The sequence below is a fragment of the Sceloporus occidentalis genome, unplaced genomic scaffold (assembly GCF_023333645.1).
Source record: "Sceloporus occidentalis isolate IW3139 unplaced genomic scaffold, rSceOcc1.0.p SCAF_1, whole genome shotgun sequence".
Taxonomy (NCBI): Eukaryota; Metazoa; Chordata; class Lepidosauria; order Squamata; family Phrynosomatidae; genus Sceloporus; species Sceloporus occidentalis.
Window position 1 is genome coordinate 219,190,361 of NW_028316981.1, and position 17,884 is coordinate 219,208,244.

A 17,884-nucleotide genomic window follows, 5' to 3' on the forward strand; every position below is an offset into this window, starting at 1 on the left:
GTTGTATTTCTGTGCATATAATAATCCTGCCATCGTGGTCATGTAATAGATTTTCCATATTTTCTCTCTATATCTCCTTCAAACAAACTTAATAAATAAAATTCTGGATTCCTCTGTAGTTTAATATTCAGAATTTTACTTATTTCATTTACATTTTTACAATACTTTTTTGCTTTTTTACATGACCACCAACATTGATAGAAAGTTTCAGGTTCTTCCTTGTATTTCCAACATAGGTTATTAGTATTTTTGTAGATTTTTGCGATTTTTACTGTTGTGATATACCAGCGGAAACACATTTTTTAAATGTTTTTCCTCATGTTTTGTGATATTATATATTTTGAAACTTTTGCCCAGATGTTTTCCCATTTTTAAACTCTATCATATCAAATCATTTCATCTTTAACTGTTTCTTCCTCTAAATCTGTATTCAGCAACATTTTATAAAAATTCCCAATCATCTTATCCTGTTCTTCACATAAATTTTTATCTAAGTTTGTTTCTTTTTCTTCAAACTCATATAATTTATTGGTCATTTTGTAGGGTTCTCTAATTTGAATACATGTAAACCAATGTGTCTCATATCCTTTTTTTAAAATCCTCTTGGGATTTCAAATGAAATGTATTTTCTTGTTTTTTAAGTAATATTCTATACATAAGCCCAGGGGTCAGCAACCTACGGCCTGTGGGCCAGATCCGGCCCGGCGAGGCCTTGGGACCGGCCCCAGCCCAGTCCTGCTACCGATTGCTGCCCCTGCCACAGCTTCCGCACCGCTCCGGGCGCCATTTTGAGTTCGGACCCCCAGTTGTCTGAGGGACAGCAACCCGGCCCCTGGCTCAAAAAGGTTGCCTACCCCTTCATAAGCCATTTATTATCTGTTCCTATCTCGCTTCTGTGAAACGCTTCTTGGGGAGTTTTGCTATATATTTTTTCTCTATATCTTTTCCAAATATGTAATAGTGTTCTTCTTACGCAGTGGGCATTGAAATTCATGTTAGTCTTTTCCATATTGTAGATAGGCATACTGTCCAAATTTTAGGTTGTCTCCCTCTAATTCCAACAATCTATTGTCCTTCAGGGTTACCTATTCTTTTATCCATGTGAGAGTGCATGTTTTAAAGTATAATCTCATATTCAGGTCTCCTAGTCCTCCCTTATCTCTTAACTCTTGTAATGTCTAATCTAGCCCTCGGTATCTTCCCACTCCATATGAATTTAGAAATGTCTTTGTTCCATTCTTTAAATGGTGTATCTGTTGTGATTATTGGAATCATTTGGAATAGGAATAATATCTTGGGCAAGACTGACAGTAGATATTCTACCAAGTAGTGATAAATTTAGTTTATTCCAATTGGTGAAATCTTTTTTTAATCTCATTCCAAATTTTCTTGTAATTTTTCTCATAGAGATCTATTATCTTCTTTGTAATATTTATTCCCAAATATTTCACATTGTTCTGAACTTTGATTCCCATCTTTTTACTTAATTCTTGTTCTTTTCTTTTTACCATGTATTTTGTAAGAATTGCAGATTTTTCTCTATTAATTTTACATCCCATCATCTTTCCAAATTCTTCTAATGCATTTCTGCACTCTCACGTGGGTTATTTAGGATAATCACCAAATCATCTGCAAAGGTCTTCCTCTTATAATGGTTTTCTTTCTTCTTCACGCCTTGTATTTTTTCATTTTCTTTTATTTTTAATATTAATCTTTCAATCACTAACAGAAATAAGAGGGGAGACAGAGGACATCCTTGTCTTGTCCTTTCTTTTCTGTGGGTGCACGGGGGTCTTGGGTGCTTCTAGGGAGCCCCTCTGCTTCCGTTTTCTCAATGGGACACTGTATATCAAGTTGATTGTCTCACCACTCAGTCTAATCCCTGCAATAAGCAAATGCCCTTGTTAACTACTCAGAAGTGCAATCTTTGTACCGCTATTTGCCTCTGTAAGTCTAGGGATGGCTTTTTTAACAAAGTCCTCGCAACTGCCTCCTTTAGACAAGATGGAATTCTGCCTTGTTGCAGGGAGGCATTACTACCTCCTTCACCCACTCAGCCAGTCCTCTTCTGGCCTGTTTAATCAGTCAAGAAGGACAAGGGTCTGAGACACGTGTGATGGTTTTCACCTCTTCAAGGATCCTGTACACATCATCAGGCTGCACAAATTGAAAAATATCAATTGACACTGGACAGACATATACCAAGATTACATCTATTGGCACTATAAGTCAGAGTGGATCTGAACAACTTTATCTGCAAAGTCTGTGCAAATTCTTTCCAGTGGGCCACCAAGTAGTCTGCAATTTCTACTTGAGGGGAAATGTGTACAAAACCCCTGACCCACTCAGAACAGCTCTACTGGATGGCTATGTGCAGATGCACTGCGGGCAGCAAAAAATAATTTATTTGCTGACCGAACTGCCACAGAATAGGCCTTCAAAGAGGCTCTAGCCCATGTACGCTCAGGTTTGCTTCCAGTCTTCTGCCAACGTCACTCTAGTCTCCGTCTCACTTGCTTCATCACCATCAATTCCCTCGTAAACCAGAGGGCTGGTTTGGCTCCACTCAGTCAGAGGGGAAACTCAGGAGCAATCATGTCCATTGCCCTGGCCATTTCCCCATTACAAAGCTCAGCCAGAGTTTCAAGAATCACCTGCCAAGGTGACAGGAAACTCCCCAAGAGCCTTCAGGAGTGCATCTGGATTCATTAGCCTCCTGGGGTGGACCATCATGATTGGTTTCCCACCTCTGCAGAGGTTCTGAGTCCCAGTTAATTTAAACCTGACAAAATAATGATCTGTCCATGACAACTGTGGAGAGTTCCTGCACATCAGGATCATCATCTCCCCACCCAGCACAGAAAACAAGATCCAGAGTGTGCCAAGCAGCAGGAGAGGGCCAGATACCACTTGAGACAGACCCATGGTTGTCATGGAAGCCATGAACTCCTGAGCCACTCCTGACAGGGTAGTGTCAGCATGGATGTTGAAGTCCCCCAACACTAATAGGGTTGGGGACTCCAACACCAACCCTGAGACCACCCCAGCTATCTCAGGGAGGGAGTCTGTGGAGTAGCAGGGTGGGCAGCCCACCAACAGAATCCCTATTCTGTCCCAATAATCTGTAGATTGTGTGAGGTGGCATCTTGTCAGAGGGAAGGGATGGAAACACGAGAAACCACTGCAACCACCCCCCTCCCCAGGTTTCGCTTGCTGTTGCTGCACAGAAAATTGTGGTGGGCAAAGCTGAGAGAGATTTAAACCCTCCTCCCAGCCTCATCCAACCAGGTCTCTGTAATACAGGCCAGGTGGGCTCGTTTGTCCGGGATCAGATCCTGAATGGCAGCTGCTTTGCCATTAACTGACCTGGCATTCAGCAGCAACATTTTCAAACCCTGGGATGGGGGGACTGTTACCAAGGCTATCCATACTATTTGGGCTGGGAGACAGTTTGTGCTCCTCTCTTCCATGATATTTTAATTGTCTCCTCCCTTCATAATCTTCCTTTGCCCTGTATGACTCAAATGGCTGCCCCCCTGAAGCTGTGTATCCCCTCTCCACTCTGGATAGATAGGTGTTAAAATATTAATATAGTTTTCCTCTAGTAATAAGATGGGAACAGCAGTAGATCTTTATTCCACACTACAAGCAACCCCAATTATGTACATTTGGATTACTGGATATGTGTCTCCCAAAAGCATAAATCCTTTTAGAATCAACTTCACTTCGGCAAAAAGGTGTGAATTTCTCCCTTGTGAAATTTCTTCTGAACTGCTCAGGCTTCTCAATGATTGATGATATGTTTTTCTCTATATATTTTAAATTAGGAGTCCTAAGTATTACTGTCCTCCATCCTTTGTCCGAGACATCTCAATGGATAATGAAGAGAGACCGTGCCACTATTGTTCCTTATAATCTCCAATCAAGGGCCTGGGAAAATTTTCCAACAGTTGAGGTATGCAGCTTAAAAAAAAAGAAAAAATCCCTTATGCTTAACTGTGACATAGTAACACTTTGCTTATTGTACATGCACACTGTACATAGGGACGTGGTGGCTTAGCAGTTAAAATGCTGATTCTGACAATTTCAAAGGTGGCAGGTCGACAGTTTCAGGCCCAAGTGCCACATGACAGCATGAGGTCCCATCACTAGTCCCAGCTTCTACCAACCTAGCAGTCTGAAAGCATATAAAAGTGCAAGTAGATAAATAGGTACCACTTCGGTGGGAAGATAACAGCATGCTGGCCACATGCCCACCAGAGTTGTCTTTGACAATGTTGGCTCTTTGACTTAGCAACTGAGTGGAGATGAGCACTGGCCCTGACCGTCAGACATGACAAGACAACCCTGTCAAAGGGGAAACCGTTACCATTTTTTTACATGTTATGTTCTGTGAATTGTGTATCTTCTACAATTTTAAGCCAATGCAACTATACAACTCTTTGAAGTGAAAGATTTTAGTTGTCTGTGGTTGTCTTGAAAGTACATTTTGTATTCATAATGAAAATGAAAAGAAAAGGAATGAGCTATGTCCTATTGGGGACAGGAATTCCTTTACTGAGGCCATTTATTCCTAGCCTTCTCTTTTCCTGTCAGTGGTTTGTTTGCCTTTTAAGTTAGACCAGTGATTCCCAAAGTGAGTTGGGGCTGGTGTCTTTCTTGGCACTCAAGGAAGACGAGGGGAACCAGTGGCCTTTAGGCCCATGATGGGAATGAGGAGTTTGAGCACGTGGCAGTGGGGGAAAAGTGATAGCAAAAAGGAGTTTTCACATTTTGGACCTTGCTTAAGACTTGTGAGCATTGCTAGGACATAGCTGGCAGGTTGGAGCTGCACTGCTGCTCTTGCCTTCTTTCTGGCAGGAGAAGAGGAAGCAGAAAAAACAATATTTTTGGGGGGTGGAGAATATGTAAAGCTGTGTGGAGAAGGCACGTTTCTGGGGGAGAAGTATCGGAAATTGATTCTTCAAAAGAGACCTTTGCCAGACTCAGATTGAGACTCAGTTGAGTAGCAACCAAGCAGATCAAAGCAACTAGGAAGCCTCTTGCCCATATCAGCCTTCTCAGTCCCAGCTCAGCCGGCTGCACAGATGCTATTCCCAAGGTGGCAAGGTGCAAAGGGAGCAGACACTCAAGTAGCCACCGAGAAGCCTCTTGATTATGCTAGCCTTTGCTGGCCTGGCAAGAGGCTTCTCAGTCACAGCTCAGCCAATTGCTTGGTTGCTGCTTCCAGGGTGGCTGAGTGGCAAAGGGAGCCATGATCAAGAAGATTATCGCACAGGGCAAAAAACGTTAGATAAGAGCATTGTTACCGTCATTCTTGTGCAATCGGGGAAAGATTTTCACACAATTTCATCTTCCTATCATTCTTGTAACGCCCTGGAAGTGTCGTGCTACTGGAATTACTCATAGACAATAATAAAACATAAATGGCTTGCTGATCAATTCATTTGCGCTATTGCAAAATGTGCAAAAGGCAATCACATTTCAGTAGCGATATTGGGATTCCTTCATTTCATTTTCAGGAGAACATATTATCACACTACACTCTAAAAATGGAACTCAAAAACTCTTGCTGCTCTGACTGCCACCTGCTGCATTTTGGGTAGTTCAGTGAGGCTTAAGAGCTGTCTGGCTGGATATTCTAAATGACCCTGTCAGAGTTGAGTAAACTCAGAATCAGTGTGGATCAAAGAGTCCAGGATTTTAAAACAGCAAAGAACTTTATTGAATACACATAGTCAGTAATTCACCAGTCAAAAACTGCCCCCCAACAGCCAAGCAGTATATTAAAACCCCAAAAATCTAACCTCCACTCCAACCCCATTCGGCACCAAAACTAGCATCAGCCTCCAATTCCCACAGCTTATTCCCCCCCTACAAGCCAGCCCTCCCTTCCAAACCTTCTCACCAACTCTGTCTCTTTTAGACTCAGGTATTTCCACCACCCACCCCCTTACTACCAGATACTGACACAGCCCACGTCTCACACATTCAAGCCCTATCATTCCCAAAACTATCCTAGCCAGCTGCACACATCCCATACCCCATACCCCCTATGCCAACTAGCTGTCCATTTATCCATAAGCTACAGCAACTATCAACCTACCCATCAGTCCCCAAGCAAGCAAGCATATAGATCCAGCGTATGCCCAAACAGTTATATGATACCAGAGGTTTTGTATCTACCTACCTTTTCTCCTAACCCAATATGTCCAGAAGAAATGAGGTGGCATACATTGGATGTGAGAAGGGCCATAAAGGCATACATAAAGAGAACAAAATCTTTTAGGAAAACAGTCACTATTTGTTTCCTATAATCCAAGAAGTGTGATGTGGCAGCTAACAAGGCCAATGCAATTTTAGGCTGCATCAATAGAAGTATAGTGTTTAGATCAAGAGAAGTAATAGTGCCACTATATTCTGCTCTGGTCAGGCCCCACCTGGAATATTGTGTCCAGTTCTGGGCACCACAATTTTAAAAGGATGTCGAGAAACTGGAGCGTGCCCAAAGGAGGGCGACAAAAATGGTGAAGGGTCTGGAATCCCTGCCCTATGAGGAACGACTAAGGGAGCTGGGGATGTTTAGCCTGGAGAAGAGAAGGTTAAGGGGTGATATGATAGCCCTGTTTAAATACTTGAAGGGATGTCATATTGAGGAGGGAACTTGCTTGTTTTCTGCTGCTCCAGAGACTAGGACCCGGAGCAATGGATGCAAGCTACAGGAAAAGAGATTCCACCTCAACATTAGGAAGAACTTCCTGACAGTCAGGGCAGTTCGACAGTGGAACACACTCCCTTGGAGTGAAGTGGAGCCTCTTTCCTTAGAGGTCTTTAAACAGAGGCTGGATGGCCATCTGTCAGGGATGCTTTGATTTAAATTTCCTGCATGGCAGGGGGTTGGACTGGATGGCCCTTGCAGTCTCTTCCAACTCTATGAGTCTATGAAATATTGGTCAAAAAGTATAAAAACCAATTATAGGAAGATGGATAAAAGTATGCATCTTTCTCTGTTATGACTGGGAAAAGAAATCAAGGCTAGGACCAGTTTGGCCACATTCAACAAGATCTATGTCCACTACATCAGCATATTCAGTGGCAGGATCACTACCAGAAATATGTGACACTGCAGGATGGAAAGAGCCATCAAGATTTAGTCACCATTACAAATTTGATAAATATTCTGCAAAAGTAGCGTTTGGTAGAACTGTTAAACTGTCTTGTCAAAAGATTAATCACACCTATGAAGAAAGGGCTTGGGTGTATCCCATTAGTAGTGAATTGTGCCTCTGGCCATCTCATGAATGACACATTGAACTTACCATAAAAATTCATTCAGAGATAGCCGCCAATGTGTCATTCCTCCAATATGTGCTGCTTCAGACAAGCTCTGCCTGGTTGACTATGCCTACTGTTTGGGTCCCCATCTTTGAGTTTCTCTTTGCCTCAAAACAAGCCATGCAAGATCCTCTGCTTTAGAACCTACAATGGGAAGAGCTTACTTTACAATGTGCTCCTGTTATTTAGAGCAGTTATATTGAGCTTCTGGTTGCTAACTCCACCCCCAAGGAAGTTACCAGAACCCCTTAGGGGTTGCTTCTTGCTTATCTCAATATATGATTCCTGTTTTGTAAGCAGCAATATTTCTTCTGTCTGGCTGAAAGCAGATCAGCGGAATTGGCTGATTCTGAAAACTGTTACTAAGATGAAAGTTCTACTGAAATGCTTAATAACAAATAACTGATTCTTCTTTTTGTCATTTGGGTTCAGAGAAGGACTCCAGGCCCTCCCTTTGGAATGCATGCTTGGAAAGGGCTCTGCATAGAATTCAAAGAGCTGGCAGATTCTCCTGCACCTATTCAGAAATGCCCAAATGTACTCAAGATTCGACGGCTGATTCAGTATGAGCCAGTCACTGATGAACTGAGGCACAAATTGCAGCTTTCTGTCAAGGTAAGTCAAACCCTGTGAAGGCCTACCTGGGTAAATTCATAGGTAACCTGTGTATCCCTCATCAGTATGTACAAATAAATAAATAAGCTGAATAGTAAAACTCAGCAGGATCTCAGCAAGTAGGACAAAGTCTACTGGCTTTTTCATGGAATTGGTGGAAGAGAGAGGACATGGTAAACATGAATCCTTAGGATTAGGACTGATTGTTTAAACACCCTGTGTGTTTTTGTGTGTTTTGGTCTCTGTGCTCTCCTGAGTATGTGATCTAAGAACTAGGGGTTCTTCAGAGATAAAGTGGATCACTGACGTGACTGAGGACAGAACCAGCAGCCATTCTCTTTGGCTAGTTCCTCCCTCCATCTCTGAACCTCAGCAAACATGAGCTGAGCCTATCTGTACAAGGACACCAGGCATTTGGGGGGCGGCATTTCATCAAGGGTTTGAGGGGGAGACCTGGAATGCTGCTCCTCTGCTTATATGGGACAGCCTAACATAGCCTAACATAGTTGTCAAGAGTATGCTGTGTTCTGCAGTGTTTGTCCTTTGTTTTTCTGTTTGTGAGTGGCTACATCTGCAGCAAATGAAAGCCAGTTGCCCTGCTGGAAGAATAGGTGCAACAGCTTGAGGCTTTTGTTCTTCAATGATACTTCATTTATCAGGGAGGATGAGGCATTTTTGGACAGAGCAACTCTTGTGGAAGGATCACACGGGATATCTCTAAGGAGGATATCAATTGCCATACACAAGAGGCAGGCTCTTCAAGGAATGTATACACCAAAAAAGACCATCACAAAAGATAAACAAAGAACATTAAAGGATATGATAACAAAATAAATGAAGATAATGTTTATAGTTGTTATGGATAACAAATGACTAAGAATATACACAAAATTAATTAGAATGCAACAATTTACAACACACACAAAGCACTGCCAAAAGTCATGTTACAAATATAGCAAGTAAAGGTAAAGGTTTTCCCTTTGATGGGATTGTCTAGTTATGTCCGGCTGTAGAAGCAGTGTCCATCTTCGTTATCAAGCTGAGGGAGCCAGCATTATCCAAAGACGACTCAGGTGGTCATGTGGCCAGTATGACTGCACCAAATGCTGTTACCTTCCCACTGAAGTGGTACCTATTTATCTACTTGCACTTTTACGTGATTTTGGACTGCTCAGTTGGCCGAAACTGGGACTAGTGACCAGAGCTCACTTTGTCACATGGCACTTGGCGGATGCCCCATACACAGCTTCCTGTTTATGTGGAAGCTACACGATAAATGGCACATACACCACCAGCACGAGCCCCATTCAATTGAATGGGACTTGAGCTTAGGTGTTTTTTAGCTTACACAGGGGGTGGGTCTAGATCAGATCCCCGCGTAACCCAAGGGACCACTGTAATTGAAAATCTAATACACAGAAAGTTACCTTGTACCGGGTCAGCCATGTAGCCCAGTACTGTATGTTCCACTTGGAAGACATTCCCCAGATTCTCAGACATAGATTTTCCACATTGATGAACTCCTACCTAATTAACCCCAAGGGCTTCAGCCTGTAAAGGACATGCTCAATAAGGGGGATGTGATTCTGATATTAGGTAAGTTCAACAACCAGGTAACTTTGAATCAATTCAAAAAGCATTTCAGTTACATGAAAAGTTTTTGTTTGTTTGTTTGTTTGTTTTAATTAATTAAAGATTGATCCCAAATGGGATTCAGGAAAGGAAAAATGGATGGAATGAGCAGGCTTTATCAAGATTGTTCTCAGATGAAATAAAAAAATATTATACAGTGTAAAAAAGGGAACACAGTCCTTCCTTATTCCAATTAATCTATGTGTGTATTATACAAAATAAAATTCTTCTGTCTCACCTCCTCCTAAACTCATCTTGTGGGATATGTAAAATTTTAAGTCAGTGTTGAAAGAGCTTGCACATCTTCCCAGATGTGTTTCAGACAATACAGAGATGTGAGAGAGCTGCTGTAATTTGACAAAAGGTATTAAAATAAAAAAATGCATATTCAGTTATGAGTTTTCATATTCACCGCATATCACTGTGATAAACATTCATTTCTGCTGACTAGAATTTGTTTAGGATTGCAGCCTAAGAAAATTTCTTCTTTATATTGCTTTCCTCTGTTAGGAATACATTGACAAAATAATGAAGCAAGAAGAAGAAATTCATGAAATGACTGTTAAGGATCCAAGAATGGAAGAGGAGAAGGAAAATGCTGCAGATCTTCTCAAGCTGGTTATGGTGAGCAATATACCCATCTTAAATGGTTTAAACACACGCACACACACACACATATATACACACACACACACACACACACACACACACACACACACACAGTATTATCACTAGTAGCAATTGGCCCCATACAGACTGTCAAAATAAAGCTGCTTCGGGACACTTTGGAGGTATGCTCTTTAAATGTTGCATGTGTCCTAAGAGTCTGGAAGCTGCACCAAAGCTGTGCTCCAGTCCTTAGGACTAGATCGTGGTTTTGGTGTGACTTCTGGATTCTTAGGACGCATGCAACATTCAAACAGCATACCTCCAAAGTGTCCCGAAGCAGCTTTATTTTAGCCTGTCTGTATGGGGCCAAGAATGGCTCAGTTCACACTTAATCCAAAATGCTAGTTCTCTTCCATCTTCCCCTAATATGTTTACCGATGTCTTTGTTTTATTTATATCAAAACCTGAGATCTTACAGTATCCATTTAAAACATTCATTAATGTTTCAGTGTTCTTAGCTGGGTTTGCTAGTGAAATCAAAATGTAATCAGCCTGTGCTTTAACCTTAAATTTACGATCTTTTACTTTAACTCCCTCTACTATTTTGTCTTCTCTCAAGGTCTTCAGTAGTACTTCCAGTGATGTTATAAACAAAAGCAGGGAAAGGTGACAACTTGTCTAGTACCCTTCCTAATTTAACATTTTTTTGTTTTTTCCCCATGTTCGCCTCTTGTTCAGAATAAATTGCCTCTATCCATTTTATAAAGTTTCATCCCACTTCAGTTTTCTTTAATAACGTCAACATAAATGTCCAGTTAACATTATCAAAGGCCTTCTCAGCATGTAAAAAAATAAAGGCTACTTTTTTGTCTATTCTTTTTTCATGAAATTCAACCAAATTAATAATGTGTCTTATGTTATCTTTAATTGTTCTGGTGGGCAAGGACCCAGAATGGTCTTCATGTATCCAAAAGATAAGAATATTTTTAAGTCATGTCACTAGTATAGAAGCAAATATAGAAGCAAATTTAGAACAATTTCAAATGCCAATAATAATTTTAAAATACTAAAATTTATTAAACCATTTATCACTTATAACATGACAATTTGAAATGAATCAAAACAATTCAAAATAATGCCAGCCATAACATGTGTACAAATTGGATAAAACCAATGAGGCCTTGGAGGCTATGCTTTGACTTGGAGCTGGAATTGCCCCAGAATTGTCACCTGTCGGGTCTCTGTGGGGAGGGTGTTCTCTAGCCTGGGTGCCACAGTTGTGTCTTCTCATAGCGTATTCCCCTCACCATATTGGACACAAAGGAGAGCCCCTCCAAGGAACCTCAATTCTTAGCCAGGCACATATAGTGAGAGAGGCTCCTTCAAGGATTGAGGTCCCAAGCCATTTAAGCCTTTAAATGTTACTGCCAACATCTTGAATTCAGACCAGATGCAAGCCTGTATCATTCCTTTAAAACGAGTGTTATATAATTTCTGAATGATATTCATATCCACAGACTAGCTGATGCATTTTGCCCTGGCTGCAGTTTCTAAGTTGTCTTCAGGGGCCACCCCTCATATGGAAATCTAACTCTAGATTACTCTAACTAATCAAATCTAACTAGGAGGTTACCAGTGCATAGACTATGATGGCTAAATTATTTCGTAAATTTAAGAAACACTGTAGCCCCATTCTTAAACATAGAGTCTACCTGGGTCTCCACTGACAAAGAGGGATCCATGTGGCTTACCCAGTCCCAGATCTGAGAACTACCACTCCACAGAACCTCTGCCTTAGCAAAAATCAGCTTCAGTTTATTTGCCTTCATTTGGCCCATTAGAGCATCCAGACACTGTTCCAGCAGCTTCACAGCCCAGATGTTTCCAAAGAGAAGGAAAAGTAGAGCTAGGTGTTACCTAAATTGCAAGAGGGCACCCACAAATTGAATGTGATGGGGAAATTAATTTAGCCCAATGAGAATCAGCAAGAGGGCTTTGGTAATATTGATTCCGAAAAACTAGAACTCCAGAGTACTAAGTACAACTCAGTTTTATTATATGAACAGCAAGAGGGATGTCAACATTCACACAAAGCACTTACACACACACACACACACACACACACACACACACACGAACTAAACTATATAAAAAGGTGATAGTGGATAGCAAATTAAAGGATTGCAATGGGCAATGCTTACCAGTTCCGGAAGCTAGGCTCCAATCTGGAGAACAGATACAGAGTGAGTTGGACTCAGATCACTGGGTTCAGCTAGCAATCTGGGGAGTTTCAGCTGGAATCTGACAGCATGTCTACCTGACTCCAACTGAGACTGAAATAAGAGTGCCCCACCAGGGGTATTATGGGCCAAACTTGACTTGAGGCAGTTGGTGCTGATTTTCAAGGAATCCCAGAAACAATGGGTTTCCACCTGGTTGATGGTTTCAGAATGATAAAAGAAATATTTTTAGTTGATGGCAATGACATTGATTTAATCAAGCAGGAATAAGATCAGGACAACTCCAGGGAGTTTGGGATAAGATGAGGTGCGGAAAAATGCCATGGGGGCTAGCAGAGAGATTGGCATAATGCTTTAGGCTGAAAGGCTTCTTTGTCTGTGGCCTTCAAGAGGAAATGCACGTGGCAGGGGGCTGGGAAGCAGCAGTATTCACAGCCATAAAGTTACATGGTCCTTTCCACATGCCCTCAGGTATGTGACCAGTCATAAACTCACTTAAAGGCCATCTTACCTTTCAAAGTTCATGCTTTTGGCCTCTCTGTAACTTCTATTATAATAAAATATAACAAAATATTTGTACCCCCAAATAATGCAGGGTATGCAGACTGTCACCAATATACTGATGGACTCCAACCCCAAAAGTCCTCATGGCCTCCCCTAGCAGCCTTATATATATGGGAGAGAAGAAGGGATCCTGTGACATTCCACAGCACAGCACCAGAGGCCTCCAACACCATTCTCACAGACTGGAGCAGAATTAACATAATAGCACAATGCCTTCTGCTTCCATCCAATGAAGCCAGTCAAGTAGGATCCCATGACCAATGGAATCCAAAGCCACTGAGAAATCCAAGAAGGTCAACAGGGTGGCACTCCCCATGGGAGGTTGTCAGTCAGGGAAACCAGGGCTCTCTCAGTTCTGCACTCTGGCTTGAAACCAGATTGAAATAGGTCCAGATAATCTGTATCCTCCATGAACATTTAGAAGCTGTTGAGTTCATGCAGGGGAAAAGAGACAAATGTGGTTCCATCAAAAAATTTTGTATGTAGATTATTTATTTTTATGCTGCACTAATCCAGTGAAAATGTCTTTACTATTTTTATTCTGAGATCTCAGAAACATGTGCATCTGTAATGTAGGCATGTGGGCTACATATATTCTTTGTCTCTAAAGTCCTGGATCTTCAGTGAATGTCTTTTCACATCCTAAGCCCCACAACATTGATTATTCACAAAACTTGTGTATAAATGGCTGAAATATCTGTTTATTTGTCTGTCTGGTAGTACTGGGGGATGGGATACAGTAGTGATGACTGAAATGCCTCAAAAATATGTGTTTAGAAATGACACAGCTCAAGCTATTTGTGTCTCCTGCAGTCTTTCCCTAGCCTTGAGGAATCTTCAGATCACTGCACTAGAGGTAAGAACTTTATGTTCTATTTAAAAAATATTGCCTTGTCACATTAGTTGTATTTGCTTTCATCTACCTTTCCTGTTTCGCTAGCCTCTTCTCTTTTAATTTTTCTCAAGGCATTTTAGTCTCTAGTGTCATATTTTGTTACAGAATTCACACAGAACTACAAGATAGGTATTTTGCATCCTTATCTTCTGAACAGTCATGAACCATGAACATGTTACTGAGCAGTTGTGAATATCTAAGCTAGGCTTGTGCCTCTGTAACTGTTCGGTATTAATGTTTATGATAATGGCACTATTGTTACAATCACAAATGCACCAACACACAACCCAAAAAGCCCATACCTGGAAATATCATCCTGCCATGCCTCATTGCCAGCAGAGCAGGCCTCTGTCACTCAGTGTGGCTACTGGCTCTTAAAGTAGATTTGGGACGTTGAGTTAGGAGGCCATGTGTAATTACACTTCTTCTTAGTGGTCTCTGCGAATCATACAAATGGGTTTCACTGCGCCTGCGCAGTGCTGCTCGGAAACTTCGAGAGCCTACCGCTGGTGGCCTGGAACATACAGCCCTAGCCGCCCTGCCGGAGGCGGTGAGGACGGTGATCCTGGCTGCGAGGAAACCTTCCACCCAGCGGTCCTACGCCCTAAAATGGAAGAGGTTTAGCCTTTTCCTTGATCAAAAGGGCTTGTCTCCGGCTCAGGTGTCTACTCCAGTGGTGCTGGAGTTTTTGATGGTGCTTTTGGATGAGGGGCTGTGCCTCGCATCCATTAAGTGCTATCTGTCTGCCATTTGTGCCAAGTACCAATTCAGGGGGAGGGCTTCCTTTTTTAGCGATCCCTTGGTGAAGGGGTTCCTTAAGGGATGTGCCAACCTGCATCCTCCTGTGTCGGCACCGGCACCGGCTTGGAGCTTGGAGGCGGTACTGTCCGCGCTCCAATCCAAGCCCTTTGAACCGATGGCCACAGCGGACTTGAGACTACTGACTTGGAAAACCGCCTTTCTTGTGGCCATCACTTCTGCCCGCCGTGCGGGCGAACTCTGTGCCTTGCGGAGGGACCAGCCCTTCCTGAGGTTTCACAAGGACAAGGTGGTCCTGCGGACAGACATTACTTTCTTGCCTAAGGTTGTGTCTGCTTTCCACACGTGCCAGGACATTGTGTTGCCGACCCTCGCTTCTAATCCGACTTCGGATGCGGAGCGAAGCCTGCATTCTCTTGATGTCAGGAGAGCGCTGGCGTTCTACCTGGACAGAACTGCTGCCTCCAGTCGGTCCGAGAGACTTTTTCAATGCTACTCGGACCCGAAGAAGGGGTTGCCCGTCTCTGTGCAGAGGTTTTCCAAATGGGTGGCCGGTACCATCCTCCTCTGCTACGAACTGTTGGGCAAACCTCTCCCTGCCAGGGTTCGGTCCCATTCTACAAGGGCAATATCAGCATCCTCGGCATTCCTGTCGGGGATTCCCTTGGAGGATGTCTGCAAGGCTGCTGTCTGGTCCCAACCTCTGACTTTTATTAAACATTACAGGTTGGACACCAGAGCCATCCAAGACGCAGCTTTCAGGAGGGCTGTGTTGGTTTCAGGGTTGCATTGATTGCACTACCGATGGCTGTGTTTCAGCATTTATGTATATAATGCCTTTGCGTTTGCATTCTGTTGAATGTTGGTTTGCACAATTTCAATGAGATGGATCTTGCACGATCTTATCTCCCCTTCTCAGGTTTAGCAATGTTGTTGCTATGTTTGGTTTGTGCAGTAACAAAAAGACTGACTCCATTTATGGTTCAAGGTGTTTATTGTTCTAATAAATATACCTTTGGTTTACCATAGCTTGGTTTCAGGACACTCCCTCCGCCGCATACCTAAGCTTGTCAGTCTAAACCCATTTGTATGATTCGCAGAGACCACGAAGAAGAAGGACAGGTTGCTTACCTGTAACAGTATTTCTTCGAGTGGTCATCTGCGAATACATACAAATCCCACCCGTCCATCCCCTCAGTGTCCTGCTCTTATTGGCTCTTCCATCGCCTGCTTGGCGGAAAAATTGCGGAACTGGGGAAAGAGCGGGAAGGCAGGGGCCTTATAACGGGTGGGCAGAGTTTTGAATATCAAAAAAATGTCAAAGCCAAGCCTTTTTCAGGTCTAGCTTTAAATTAGCAGAGTAGGAGAAATGTGCTCTTGTCTTAACTGTGCTTTCCTAAGAACTGAGACTGACTCCAAAAAACAACAAACATATAGTTTGTAGTTTAAAATAAAAGCTTACTATTGGCTTGCATCTATATTTACATAGAAGCTGTATCCTAATCTAGCTAGTGAATAGTTCAGGTAAAAGAAATATTTATCTCACCATCTTTCCAAAGAAACAGCTCAGTTGAAAATCTTGAGAGAGAATGCCTGTTAGTACCAAAGGGGGAGTAACCAAAGTCAGATGGTGAGTGTGTGTGTGTGTGTGTGTGAGAGAGAGAGAGAGAGAGAGAGAGAGAGAGAGAGAATTTTCATGCAGGAATTCCCTATCTATCTAGGGGAGGGGAGAGAAAAAATGCAAAAATCTTCCAACAAATTTCAGCTTCCTGTTATTTGTAGGAGTGGCGCTTGTTTTTACAGACAAAAACTAGTCAGGATCAATAATCCCAATGAGTTACAGTATTTGTATTGGTTATATTTCCTTCCCAACAAGCACCCATGAGAGCAACTGAAACCATGTCTGTATTTTCTGGTGCTGGGTATTTGGGTGCTGCGAAATACCCCTGATCTTGCACTCATAGACACTACAAATTCAGTGCTCTTTGCCTAACAAAGGGGTTTGTCACTTCACAAAGGATGAAGGCAGCTTGGATCCCAAAAGGAGCTTCTCTTTTCATCTTGCTAAAGGACTTAAATTTAATTTCCTGAAGTCCCCACATGGCCAGGAGGAGGAAGGGCCGGCCTTCATGAATGACCCTCCGATAACACCTGAACTTAGAACAGCCATGTCTTGTCAAAATGCAGGTTTGTGACTAAGATCCTTATATTCCCCCCCCCCCGCCCCCGTATGTTTTTAACACCTTTGCCTGATGAAGAAGCCAGTGGAGATTTGAAAGCTTACAATATCTATTTTGTGCATTTTGGTTGGCCCAATAAAAGTATGTTGTTGTACTTTGGATGTTATTGTACTTTGCTCTGTGGCCAAGACAGCTTCCCCTGGATATGTAATCATTCCTATGGACATGGGCATTTTTATACCCCATAATAGAGCAGGATTCTCTTAAGATTTTTTTTTAAAAAAGATCACAGATAAGGCATTCATAGGAATTTTTTTATATCTCTCTGGATGACAGAGACATTTTGATAATAATCTGTTAACCTGGAACTTTAAAAATGCATTCTCCTGTATGCAGCCCATATACAACCTATCCTAGAAAAGCCGCTGGACAAGCCCAAGTTACATACGGGCTGCATACAGGAGAATGCGATAAGACCCGTCTTTGAAGTTAAACATATGTGTATCCCGTCCGGAAAACAACAGGATAAAGCGTATGCAGTAATCTCCATTGACTCAATAGCCTTAAAATATTTTGGAACATAAACATGGCTCTCTTCTCAGACTGGCTTTATCTCATTTTCTCTCCACCTGGCTATTCTATAAACAGTGAAGCAGATGTATAGAATTTCAGCTTTTAACCTTAACTGTTAACACAAAACCTTAATAACTAAAGCAATTATACTTACACCAATATCCACTTATAAGATTCAGCAATTCCATTTTAACCCTCTTAAAAATGTCTGTATGTCCAAAACATTCTCCACCAAACATAGGAAGGGGTAATTATCTAAAACACCAAATCAACAGCTTCCATTTGTAGTCAGACTACACCCCCTGGAAACTTCATCAATAGACGCAACCAAAGAAATCTCCAAAAATTCTACTTTCAAAGGCAAAAGCTCAAAATAATTTTATCTGTCTTTCCCACCAGCTTCTGATCCGTTTCCAGTCTGTTTCCTTTCCAAGGAATGGAAGTTGTTTGAAAACAGCTTTAGTCAATAATTGTTTGAAAAC

General features: G+C 42.1%; 1 protein-coding gene across 3 annotated transcripts in view; it reads left to right on the plus strand.

The window, feature by feature from the left end:
• The window catches only part of SPAG17 (sperm associated antigen 17), a 169,525-nt gene that overhangs the window by 127,276 nt on the left and 24,365 nt on the right, over positions 1-17,884 (plus strand). For all 3 annotated transcript variants that reach the window (XR_016275138.1, XM_089488980.1, XM_089488981.1), the window contains 4 exons: positions 3,828-3,955; positions 7,768-7,950; positions 10,093-10,206; positions 13,809-13,851. Coding sequence is in view for 2 of the 3 variants with exons in the window: in XM_089488980.1 (XP_089345106.1) it covers positions 3,828-3,955; positions 7,768-7,950; positions 10,093-10,206; positions 13,809-13,851 (468 nt within the window). In the remaining variant the exon portion in view is untranslated. The remainder of the gene's footprint in view (positions 1-3,827; positions 3,956-7,767; positions 7,951-10,092; positions 10,207-13,808; positions 13,852-17,884) is intronic.